Source organism: Colius striatus, chromosome 12 (assembly GCF_028858725.1).
Source record: "Colius striatus isolate bColStr4 chromosome 12, bColStr4.1.hap1, whole genome shotgun sequence".
NCBI lineage: Eukaryota > Metazoa > Chordata > Aves > Coliiformes > Coliidae > Colius > Colius striatus.
In genome coordinates this window covers 18,305,491-18,318,331 of record NC_084770.1, presented here as the reverse complement: position 1 = coordinate 18,318,331, position 12,841 = coordinate 18,305,491, and the positions used below count along the sequence as shown (strand labels likewise).

The window sequence follows — 12,841 nt, the reverse complement described above, 5'->3', positions numbered from 1 at the left end:
AATGATTCCAAGAAGAGCACAATGACAAACAGCTTGCAGGAACAGCTTAATTTCTGGAAAGTTTGTTTCCATTGCATCTGATTATCTACTTAAAGAATAAGCTAAGGTGTGAGTAGAAAAGATGAAAAGGGATTTTGCTGTAGTGATGTATCAAACTTGGTGTTTGCATGTTAAACCCACTCCGTAATTCACTCTTGCTAAATGAGAGCATCTCAAATTTGTTACTGTAGGAAAGTATGATCTGGAAGGAAACTACTTGCTTTCATAACTTTTTAGCACAACGTTTGGTAGTTGGAAGGGCATTAACTGTTTTGTCTAATTCATCAGTTATTTCAAGTTCCATTGGAGAAGGAAGGACAACTTGGAGGACCAATCCTTGCACAAGAAGAGATTAAGACCATATTTGGCAGCATTCCAGATATTCTCGATGTGCATACTAAAATCAAGGCAAGCTGCAACTTTCCCTCTGGAGGGGAAGCTTTGATATAGACTTTGAATGTTTTCTGCATGCCTTAAGTTGTACCTGCTCAATAGGTGTAGATCCATCCTGATGCTGTTACTGCTCAACTTATGGAATTATGAGCAAATCCAAAGTATGCTTTAAGTTTGAAGACTTATGAATATCTGAAGTCTGAGAACTGGGCACATAACTGATATTGCCAGTCATGAGCTGGCTTCTGCTTTTTCTATTTTAATACTTTTTCTTATAGGAAGTTTTCAGTAACTGGTAAAAAACTGGTTAAATAGGGCCAGTGGTATCAAATGGTACTCTTGACTCTCAGAAGTGCTTGTAACGTGTGTTTCTATTAAAGCAGTAAGCAGGGACTCTTGGATGGGATAGCTAAAGCTATGGAATTAAAAAACCCAACAAAACTGAGAATTTATTAAAAAAATCTGGTACTTTCCTGGCCTTCAGAAATGTTCATATTAAGAGACTCCTATCATCTGTTAGGAAAAACTAATTCCTCCTTAAATAGCTTTCAACAAATTGTCAGGCCCTATCAGCTCCAAACTGGCTCGCACATCACCCTCTGAAGCAGTTGTTCTGATGCTGAGACCTACTAAGAGTCGATTAGAATTCTCTATGAGATTGTTGTTTTCTTGAGGCTTTATCTATATTTTGATCTGGATTGCAGGCAAACTCTGGGTCTCACAATAGACTGTGATGCAAGTCTTCCTCAAATATGAAGTCAAAATCTCTTTCAAGTGGTGGCATGTGCCTGCTTCTATCTGCATTTCACAATAGGTTTTTAGAACAGAGGGACTTGGATACTGCTTATAACTATGGTTTGGTTTTGTTGTGTTTTTGCTTTGTTGCTCAACTGTTGGTATCCAGTCTTGTTAATTAAGGTAGATATTGATATGTGCCCACTAAGATGGAAGTAGAGCACGTGTTGGTGTCAAGTAGGATTCACCTGCAGCATGCTATGTGGACAAAGTTGCTTAGGTGTAGTGGCTGTGTTTACCTTCATATTTGGAGTAATTAAGAGATTTGTCAGCAATAAAGCAATATTAATGGTGAATCCTGAACCTTCACCTGTGCCCCTGTGCCTCTGTTATTAACTGGCAGTGAATAAGCCTTTATCAGCTTGATAAGGATCAAGCTTAACAGCTTGGTCTCACTTTCCCTGACATGCTGATGCAGCAAGTGAGGGAAAATTATGCTAGTTCTATTTCAATCCAATCTTATGGATGTGAGTCCTATATTAGCTGTGAATCCTTAATTAAAATTGGCTCAACTATCTTCTGTGTATACTTTTTTTAGTAATCCTTTGGTGTATGTGCTGCTTAAGGGGTTTAATGTGAAATGGTACAGCTTTTAGGATTGCCTGCTTTGTCAGCATGGAAACACACAGCTATGGTACATGTATTTGGCAGAATACTGATCCTACCTTACAGCTTCATGCAGTTCATTCTCATCTTGTCCCCCTCATCCCTGCATGTATTCTAGGAAGACCTGGAAGATCTTATGGTGAACTGGACTGAAAGCAGAAGTATTGGTGATATCATTCTTAAATATGTAAGTTTCTCTTTCTTAGGCATTAAAGCAATTATGAGCTATTATCTTGCTTTACAAAGAACCCATTTGTAGGTGCTAGTAAACACAAGCAGAGCACTACTGAATGAGAAAGAACACTAACTTATGCCATTACATTTTCTGTTTGGGCTCTTCAGTTGAGTTGGATGACCTAATTTCTGTAGGTAATCCCTGTCAGTTGAAGTGGGTGTGTCTATCCACCTATATGAGGGGATAAAACACCAAATAGATATGAGAATCATAATTTCCAATGCTGCAGACCTGCTTTTTACTTAGGTATTAAAAGGGTCTCTTCCTGTAACCTTAGCTATCTGCTCCCTCTGATCCATAGTAAATAACTGGGAAAATAACATCTCACAGAAAAGTTGTGTTCTTCCTCCAAAACTTGAACTGTGAAAACTGAAAAAAACTTGTTTTCCCAAGTGCAGCATGTGCAGAGCAGGAAATGCTGCAATGCATCTTTAACATAAGTAGTCTGCTGAGTGTCTTGTGCTTTTGCTGACCTTATCATTTTTAGGTGAATAGCATTTGACATTTGAAAGTTTTGAGTTTGAGGTGGTTCAGCGTCTCTTAAAGGTGATTGCAGTAACTGGAGAAAACACCTGTCTAAAATTTCCCAAATTCTCACCAACAGTATCTTTCTAGGTGATAATCTGCCTTCTGCTTAAGCTGCTCCACAGCTTCTAAGTTTGTCATGTGTGTACTTGATATTTGAGAGCAGTCTGCGTTCAATCAGCAACGCTCTATCTTGGGCATCTGGCGTGCAAAAATGTCCCAACTTGCTCTGCGAACACGCATGGCTTTGCAACACATTTTTGAATATTCTGTATTGAAATGTGTCTTTGAGCAGCTTTGTATGGCTCAGGGCATATGAACATATGCACAATGCTACATAATATGTAAAGCAGAGCTGTAACAGTTCTTTCTTTCAGTCAAAAGACTTGTTGAAAACATACCCCCCGTTTGTGAATTTCTTCGAAATGAGCAAGGAGACTATTACTAGATGTGAAAAACAGAAGCCAAGGTTTCATGCCTTCTTAAAGGTAAGTGCACAACTGAGTCTGAGTAGAACATGGAGGCCATTGCTAAGTAAAATACCTAATGCAGTATATGAAATAATGTGAGATTTTGGAAATTGGGAGGAATGCATTTTTTGTCTCCTGTGAGACAAAAATAGGAAGGATTTGAACTTCAGTCCCTCAAACTATTCAAAAGACATACTCATATGTGGCCTGGGCTCCTCCTCTGTTATCCAGCTTTCAAGGTAGTTTGTATGTGTTTGTTGCTGGAAGAAGTGCATTCCTATTACTGTCTCTCAAATACAGGTCTTCTCTTTTCTGTAAAGGTAGCTAAAGCTGCTGCTTTTTATTGGTTCCCCCTCACTGTATTTAAGGTTTGTATTTCTGAAACAGCTTTTAACTCGCTTTTGGCAGCTGTGAAGTTCCAGGGAGGTAGAATCTCTCAACATTGTTGTGACTAATGAATAGAGCTAACAGTGGAGATCTAACAGGAAGATGATCTTCACAGAAAGAGTTACCTGTAGATGAGTCTTAAAACTCTTGAGCTCTTAAGATAAAGGTATATAGTTGATTAATAGTGCAGTGTAGCTTTAACTTGCCTTTTGTATCTAACAAGTGTCTTTTTAATAGTGGAATTATCAAGCTGACAAATTTCAGTTCATGTTTTCTAAAGTACTAGGAATTATATCCAAGTGTTGATATCTAAAAGATGAGGAAATGAATAAGAGACCAGCCATCCCCTGTTCAACTCTGCATTAGCATCTGAAACAGAGCCTGAGGAGTTGATAGTGTGGACAGTCTAAAACTAGACATTTTGAGAACATAAATTGTGTGATAAGTATTGCACAGGTTGGAATACAATGTGTTTTATAAACCCATTTCTTAGTGACTCAATGTCTGTGGTGAAGAACACTAGAACTTCTACTGCGATGTGAGTTTCAAGGAAGACAATGTTTCTCCTAGTTTGACTTTTTTTTGGGGGAGAGGTTTGGGGAGTCTTTTGTGTGTGTGTGTGTTTTAAAAGAAAAAAACAAAAGTTTTATTTCCTTTCTCCCCTTTCTCTTCTCCAGATAAACCAAGCTAAACCTGAATGTGGCCGCCAGAGCTTGGCTGAACTCCTCATCCGTCCTGTGCAAAGGCTGCCTAGTGTTGCTCTGCTACTAAATGGTAATCCAGTGATGTGGGTGTTTTAGTTTGACTGTGAAGCTGTAAAATAACCAAGATGATGTCTGCTTTTTGTCACAACTAGCAACACCTTTTCTCATGTGAAATAAGCCTAATTCTAGGAGTTAGCCATGCTTAATGGCAGACAGCAAGGCCAATTCCTGAGGAAAAGCTAAATTTTACTTGTTCATATATTTGTCTGCAGGATACAGGTAAAGTTTGCTCTGACAAGTTTTGTCTCTTGAAATATAGATATAATTGAGATTCAAATGCAGTTAACATAGAGAGCAATTTGTATTGACAAGGCTTATGGTTTCATATGTTCCACCTGATATCACCCACATGCTGTAGCAATGATTGCATTAATAAAAACAATAATACAAAACCCCTCACATCAGCACCCTTTGCTTCAGTTAGAAAGACTTCTATGCTTGTCTCTACACTACAACAAAACCAGCATGTAATCTTATTGATTTTTTTTTAATAGTTGGAGGATTTGGTTTTGTTTTGTAGTTGGGTTATTAATGAGATGTGTGGGCAATTACTGCTCAGCCTACTTGCCTGCTAATGAGGGCTATTTGGTGTCACAGGATAGCTGTGATTTCTTCTGTCGTCTGACTTGTATGGAAAACTTCAAGTTTAAACTTATTTATTTTCAGGCACTTGTAATGTGTATGGGTTTTATTTTTAATTGTAGATATTAAGAAGCATACTGCAGAAGAGAACCCAGATAAAATAACTCTAGAGAGAGCTATTGAGTCATTGAAGGAAGTGATGACGTAAGTGATGCTTATTCTGTGAAACATCCAGCGGTACATTTAGATCTCTCTGTTCCTTCTAAATTGCTCTTAGTGTGTTGTTGCAATAAGTTTAGTCTCTGTGAAGGCAGATATGTGTTCTTTGGTGTCCCTTTGGCCACTGTTGTCACTTTGGCATTCTATGCCAGAGGTCTTGAAGGAGTCTGTGGTGGCTTTACCCACCATTTCCACCTGAACCTCTGCTCACTCCTTGCCTCGCCATGAGGCTGAACAACCTGAGTCCTCTGTTCTGTTCCAATTCTTCTTTCCATCTGTTCCCTGCAGGATGGAAGAGATGTGTTTTGTCTCTAAATCTTACATCTATACATATATCCACTGGAAAGACATATTTGTGGAAGATTAGTTACTCTTGGCACTGTTCCATGAGTTAATTAGCTTAAAGCTGAAGCTGTTTAGATTGTAAGTCTCACCTCTTTGTGAAGTGTAGCGTATGTCTCCAGCACTGAGACCTTCTGTATTAATTGGGTAAATGTTTGGCTGATTTTTAACAAAAGCAAGAACTTTTAAATTGTAATGATTCTTGCATCTGCTTCTTGGTGAGCTGCAGCCCTGACTTAGAGGGATAAAATGCAGACTGTAAAGAACCACATTTGGTTGATCTCGAGTTCAAAATCTTATGAGATGGAGGAAGGGAACTATGTGTTAACTGAATGGGGTGTCAACTGCTGGTAACATGACAAGAATACTGGTCTGAAATTTCCTGTGTGCTTAGCATATGGTATTTGGATACCTCAGTGAGGAAGCGTGGCTGACAAGTGTAGTTTGTATTGACCAGTGCTGCTTTGGAAACTGCATATCCCAATATTTAGCTTAATTATTTTGATATGTCTTAAATGCAATGCATTAATTTACCGTTGCTTCGTATTGAAGATAATTATAATACACTTCCCTCAGACATATTAATGAAGACAAAAGGAAAACAGAGGCACAAAGGCAGTTCTTTGATGTCGTCTATGAAGTTGATGGATGTCCAGTAAGTAATTTCTCTGAAGCTGCAGACCTGTAAAATGACTTTGTAAAAGTATGTGAGGTTAAAATGCGGTGGTGCTGGTTTAAACAGATTTCCCGTGTTAAGCTTTAAACAAGCAGTAATCCAGCCCTTGAACTAAATCCTTAATAAGCTTTTTGCTTCTATTACTTAGGCCAATCTCCTGTCCTCTCACCGAAGCTTAGTTCAGCGTTTGGAAACCGTAGCACTTGGTGATGACCTCTGTGACAGGGGAGAACAGGTCACACTCTTCCTGTTCAATGATTGCCTAGAGGTAAGATGACTATACAAGTACATCTCATGAACTGAATTATAAAAGGTTTGACAGTACATATGAAGGTAAACAAGTAAAACTTGAACTTTGAAGTAGAATTCTGCCTTACAGAAAGCTGATAGCTCAATGTGGGCTAACTGTTGCCTTTCCTTTAGCTATTGTATGAGCCAACACAAGTAGCTTGTCACTACTTCTGGAGGGTAGCAAAGTGTTAATGTAGCTTTTAATGTCTTGCAGCCAGATAAAAAATTTGTAAGCAGCTTAATATGTTAAGAAATAAATGTTTATCTCAATACCACTTTGAGGAGTACCAAAGGACAAAAAAAAGGCTGGAGTACTTGACTCAGCAGGATGATATTTGTCCTTTTAAAGTTTAGTTTTATTTAAAGTGAGTAAATAGTGGGCCTCTGGGGTAGATCTGTCTGTGCTTAGACTACAAAAAAATAATCACATTGCATGCCTTAGGCTAACGGTATGCTAGGAAAAACTGGGAAGGAAAGGTAATCTAACTGGGTTTTGGAGACATGTGAAGAAACTGAGGTTGTAAAGGACAGTTTATGGAAGTACTTGTTACTGTCTACAGCAGTAAAGAACACTTTCTTCATAGGAGACCAACTCTAATCCAAAATTAGTGCTGTCTTAAGCAGCACTTAGACAAAAGCCTGTTGCTGTGACTAGTGAGGAACTCTTCTTGGGAGCTCAGTTGTCTTGGCTTCATCACTTCTTGCAAAGAAAAGAAAATGCAAATGCTTTTAATAAAGCCTCATGGCTTATCTCTTGTACAGAATACAAGTAACTGAAGATACCTTACTTAAAAACCATGTAAGATAGCTATGTGTTAACATAAAGTAAAACCTGACTGACTATTCTTCACGGCAAAATCCACTTGATAGCTGCATGCACAAGCAACAGGAAGTGGTATTTCTAGGACATAACACACCACAGCTGAAGTTGTCCACGTGTACAGATGTTGACTGTTCTGTTTAAATCTAGACTACTTTATGGTAGGTTTCAAAGGACCCTTGCTTTTTATGCAGGATAGAATTGAGGTACTTCCCTTCCTAGTAGATTTTTTGAGTTTTTGAGGTGAGTGTATTGATGCTCAATAACAAGTACTGCTGGGCCACTTCAACTGTAGACAGTGAACAGTGAGATAAGCAAGTTCCTTGAAGATTAAATAAAGTAAAAATATCCTTAGAGTATTTTTTCTGTAGCAAAGGCTTCTGTGCCTTCTTGAATACTAGAAGGTAAGAGAAGAGGAGAAACAAACCAATGGCAATAGACCTTCTAACTTTATCCTCTTTGCCTTCTGTTCAACTGCAGATTGCAAGGAAACGACATAAAGTTATTGGTGCTTTCAAGAGTCCCCATGGCCACACAAGGCCTCCTGCATCGCTCAAGCATGTTGTTCTCATGCCTCTCTCCCAGATCAAGAAAGTCCTGGACATCACGGAGACAGAAGGTCTGTATGTTTAGAAGTGCTGATAGGTACTGAAAACTGTGGTTCAGAGTATAAAGGATGAAGGTCTGTGGTCATGGGATAGAATGCTAAGGTATATTTGTTGTATAGTATGTTCAGTATGTGATATTGGTATAAGTTTCTGTTTGAAGCTCTGTATGAGCTTGAGAATTCCTTGCATTAACACCTTTTTTTGGCTTTTCAAGAATCACTGCAAGATGCTAAATTTGGCAGAACTACTAGCTGGCATTAGCATAAGCCAACCACGTGGCAGTGAGAGTTGAACAGAGGAGTACACTTGACAGCTCAGGATGTACAAACCAAAACCCCAAACTTCAGTCCAGAGCATTAGACTGACCAGAGAAAAGTGCTGTTACTGTGAAACCAGATCTTCATTTAATTGGTGGTGATGGTGAGGAGGAGCTGTGCTTAGCATCTTAAGAAAGATTTAGATGAATGTAGAGGTTTCACTGAAGTAATGCATCGCTACGGCAGCAGAACTCATGTCACAATACATTTTCAGCCTTGACTGGTGTGAAGTCTAAGCAGACTAGTTTCTAGATCTATACCATAGAAAGGTAGATTTGATACCTCACTGTAGGAGATGGTATGCACATCATACTTGTTCTGCTTTGTTATCTGAAGATAGAAACCCAATAAGAAAACAGAAATGGCAAAGAAGGTAGTTAGTAAACTTGATGCCTACCTGCATTTTTAAAAGGTATTTTAGGGTTTCTCTCTCACCAATTCCATTTAAGTTACTGTGCAACACTTAAGTTTATTTGCATACCACTTAGCAAACATGAAGAACTTCAGGATGCAAATCTTGAGGGAGGTCAGCTACTGTTTCACATACATTCTCTTAGAGTACTGGGATTCCAGTGGTGCTCCTCTGAATTGGCAATGGGTTGGGGTTTTTTTGTCGGTTCTTTTCCCCGTGTCTCCTATACAGGAGTATCAGTACTTGACTAATTTTCTGCTATCAGGTGAGCAATCTTTGTCAACTTTAAACAGTAAAACTGTTGTAACTTGACTATTTTAATGTGCTATATATTTTTTAATGTGCTATATATAATACTAATGCCTTTGTTGCTTTTTCCTGCTTTACAAAATAAGGTAAACATCGTTTTAGTTGTTCTCTGTTGATAAATGATCTAACACTTCATGAGTTAGGGAATGAAATTGCTATTTACTGCTACATCTAGTAAAGAATGACTAGTCTGCAGACTACAATATATGGATTATTTGGTGAGTAAACAACTGTTGCATGAACAGCTGATTGCAGCATCTTGACACACATTGCAGACAGAACTCGGTGCTCTTGCAAGTGTTACAACAGCTATCATGTAAATAAAGATAAAATCCTTTATTGTCCCTAACTGGCTTCTGGCAGATGGAGGGTTAACTCTTCTGAATGTTTCCCACTGAATTATATGAAAAATAATTATTATTAAGTCCTTGTTTCCTTTTTTATAAACTGTAGACTGCCATAAAGCTTTTGCCTTAGTTGTGCGGCCACCTACGGAACTCAACAACAAGCTGCTCAGCTTCCAGATGACGACTGAAGAACCTCCTAAAGAGGACTGGCTGAAGATGTTGTGTCGGCACGTGGCTAACACTATTTGTAAAGCAGATGCAGTAAGTGCTTTGGAACCATGTTGCTGATGGAAAATATTTCTCTCTTTTTGGCTTGAAGCACATGAAGCTAAAGAAGCATGTCCACTATTAACAAGATGAGGTGAAGTAGAGCAGTAAACATTTGTGCTAGAACATCTGCAAGTGAGTGGTTAAAAGGTGGAAAAAGAAACAGCCTGGAAGTCAGCTTCTACAGAAGCTAAGAAGTACTTAAAAACCAAGAATCATGCCCTTCCCCCACAATATTAGTTATAAACTTTAACTCTACACTGCAGATCTAAACAGAATTGTCAACTACTTCTCCTACAGCTGTGTCTCAGTTTACACTCCCAGCATTGAGTCATATGTTCTAGTTTAAAACTCTGTTAGGCTGAATTCTTTGTTCTACATCTCATCTGCATGGGCACCATAATGTAAGAGACATGAAGCATCTTCCTTCTACAGACAGAAGCCCACAACATTAAAACAAAGAAATAAAACAATGGAATGAAGGATGCCCTGGCCTCCTGACGTTTTTGGAAGTTCAATGTGTTTAGCTTTTTACAGCCAGAAAGCTATTAATTTGAAGAGTAGATCCTTTCCAATTAGGGCAAGAGACTTTCAGCCAATGGTTTAATTATGTAAGAGAATATGCATATCAGTCATCCAAATTTGCTGACAATGTGTAGTACGTGTAGGTGAAAAGTTGGGTTTAAGCTAGAAATGTTTTATGCTTTGCATTGTACTCCTACCATGCGATATCTGGCTGTGGTTTTAAAGACATGTTTATTTCAGGAGAGGCAGTTAAGTAATCAAAATAGCATCTTAAGTTTTATTTGGTTTGCTTGTCATCTAGGGACTTTTTTTTCCATAAGAAACTTGGCTTTGCGCTTTTCCTTCTCTTTTAGGTACTGAGTAGGGAAAGTACTGGCTCAGAAGTGTTAATTTACTTTAATCTGTCTGCCTACTTTCCATCTCTTGTGTTACATATAACACAAAGGGATGGAACAGTGTCAGGTTTTTTAATAGAAGCTAAATCTTAATGTAATAAATATATCATTCCCTCTCACCCCAGGACATTCAGAATCGTATGCTGACAAATTATAACCTACTATGCTGAATCCCATTAGTTAAAATTTCTGTTAACTACTGGTTGAACAGCTATATAATAATACTTCTTTCTTGCTGGTTTAAATGTAAAATTGAGCTTCAGTTGAAGCATGTTTCTCCTTTTCCCTGGTTTTCAAGAATTGTAGTGTCATGGGAGAACGAGCTAGTCGACTTTGTCACATGGTGGCAGTAAAGGCTTTAACTACTGTTAGGCACTAGGAATAGCCATGCAGCTTGCTGCCTGGTGTCCTTTTTCTTTTTTATTTCTTAAACTTGTCTTAGATAAACTGCCTCTTGTTAAAATAAAACCTCAAAACAACAGCTAGAAACCCAGCCACTTCCCATTCCCGTGACTCCCTGACCCCAAGTTCTTGAAGCAGCCAGCCAGAGATGGCTTTGCACACACTAGAGTTTGAGACATGGGGGGGAAAGAAAAAGACCCCAAAACCTGTGGCTCTTCTGAAATATCTATTTGGCTTAATCTGAAAGACTTAATGTCTTAATGTTTGACTACTGGATCTATCAAGATTTCATTTCAAAGGAGATGTGTGTCAGAGGTACGTATTTTGTGAAACTCCCTAGGAATACTTCAGAGCTACTGTGTGTGCTTGGGGCAGCCCTGAACTTGAGACTGAGTCAAAAAAAAACAAATGTAAAACTTCCGATGAAGTGGTTTCATAAACAGCAGCAGTTCATCTAATGAAATGGCATGAAAGCAAATAGCTGCTTAACTACATGTTAGACTTAAAAAGGAAGGAATATGGCAATTAAAATCTGACCTAATGAACTAGGGAATGATATCTGGACATATACTGATGTTTGATCATTACTAACACTATTTTTGTCAATAGGAAAATCTCATTTATACTGCCGATCCTGATTCAGTTGAAGTAAATACTAAAGATATGGACAGTACTTTAAGCAGAGCATCCAGGGCAATAAAGAAAACATCAAAAAAGGTAAGATGCTAAAAAATAGTGCTTTACACTAAAACTCATTTTAGTCAAGGGATTGTGCTAGTAGTCCTGTTTCAGGTGTTTTGAGGAACTTAGAGAAGTGACAGGGAAAACTTGATCTGAACTAAAAGTCTTAAGTATAAGCTCCTTAAGGAAGGTGAGGAGGTTTTGAGTGTGTAGTGCTGGAGTATCTGTATATAGTCTTAAATTTTGTATAGTAATTTCTCAATGTGTTATGGAACTTACCCTGATTTAGTATTGAATCTTTTAAATATATTACAGAAAACCCCAGCCCTCAGCTGGAACTGTTTTTAGCACGTTGAATGGAGTTTTAAAGCTGCATGCAATTATTCAAATTCAAGTATCTTTAAAAGTAGGATGGCTGTAGAGTATGTGTGTCCTGGTGATAAAATAGACTTTGAAATGACAAATGCTGCTCTCAGGCAATGGACTGGGGAGCTGTGCCTGAGGGGACCCGGCTGGGTGGCAGGAGGAAGGCTGGCTGTGCTCTGTTGTGATAGCTGTGCACTGGGTTTGGTTCTGCTGAAGCTGGTGGTGGGAGAGAAGGGGTGACAAAGGATTGTGTTCCCTGTTCTTAGCAGCCTCCCAGCAGTCTTGGTATGTTCAAGATGACACTGCTGTTTCTTAAAGAAATCTGTAGAGGCTGCTGTAGTTTGGAAGCTGCTGAAGACTAAATTGAGAGTGACTTGAGAGGGGCCTGATTTTTTGCAGAACCGAAGGGATGTGGAGAAGCCTCATTGACTAGACCTTACCTGGACTTCTCCCTGAATCTCCAAACTTTCTCTTACTCTTTCTCTTCCTCACATTGTCTTTATATTTGGACAGTGTGGGAAGAGTGGAGTGATGAGGAGCCTTAAAAATCAGCTCACCTTGTAGGTGTGTGTGCTGGCTAGTTTTGATACAGTCATATTAAGGTTGAATGCATGTCCCACAGACGTTCAGAATGTGAATGGTAGCCTATATTGTAGTAGTTACCACAGCCTGATTTTTGTTAAGTGTCTAACTGCTTATCACACTCCTCAGGTTACAAGGGCATTTTCCTTCACAAAGACACCAAAGAGAGCTCTTCGAAGGGCTTTGATGTCTCACAGTGCAACAGAAGGCAGAAGTCCCACCTCAGCTAATGAGAGTTACATGGGCAGCCGCATGCCCAGTACCTCCTCGTTGGCGGTAAGTCACTTGGCCGTGCAGGATACTCAGGTGACCTTTGGGAGATCAAACCCCATCATCTTTTGTCAGAGAGAGAACATGTATCATATCCTGTGAGAGTGACAAACTTCTAGCTTTGCATGGTGGTTCATGGTTTTGATTTTGGACAGAATACACAAATGTGGTATACAACACAAATAGTATGGTGGAGGTATCAGTGGAAGTAGTGAG

At 38.9% G+C, this 12,841-nt stretch overlaps 1 protein-coding gene across 2 annotated transcripts in view; it reads left to right on the top strand.

Moving 5' to 3' along the window:
* Positions 1 to 12,841, top strand: part of ECT2 (epithelial cell transforming 2) — a 28,573-nt gene that overhangs the window by 12,269 nt on the left and 3,463 nt on the right. For both annotated transcript variants that reach the window (XM_062005479.1, XM_062005480.1), the window contains 11 exons: positions 328 to 447; positions 1,952 to 2,020; positions 2,971 to 3,081; positions 4,128 to 4,224; positions 4,919 to 5,000; positions 5,934 to 6,012; positions 6,182 to 6,301; positions 7,625 to 7,763; positions 9,244 to 9,398; positions 11,336 to 11,443; positions 12,485 to 12,631. In XM_062005479.1, coding sequence (XP_061861463.1) covers positions 328 to 447; positions 1,952 to 2,020; positions 2,971 to 3,081; positions 4,128 to 4,224; positions 4,919 to 5,000; positions 5,934 to 6,012; positions 6,182 to 6,301; positions 7,625 to 7,763; positions 9,244 to 9,398; positions 11,336 to 11,443; positions 12,485 to 12,631 — 1,227 coding nt within the window. The remainder of the gene's footprint in view (positions 1 to 327; positions 448 to 1,951; positions 2,021 to 2,970; positions 3,082 to 4,127; positions 4,225 to 4,918; positions 5,001 to 5,933; positions 6,013 to 6,181; positions 6,302 to 7,624; positions 7,764 to 9,243; positions 9,399 to 11,335; positions 11,444 to 12,484; positions 12,632 to 12,841) is intronic.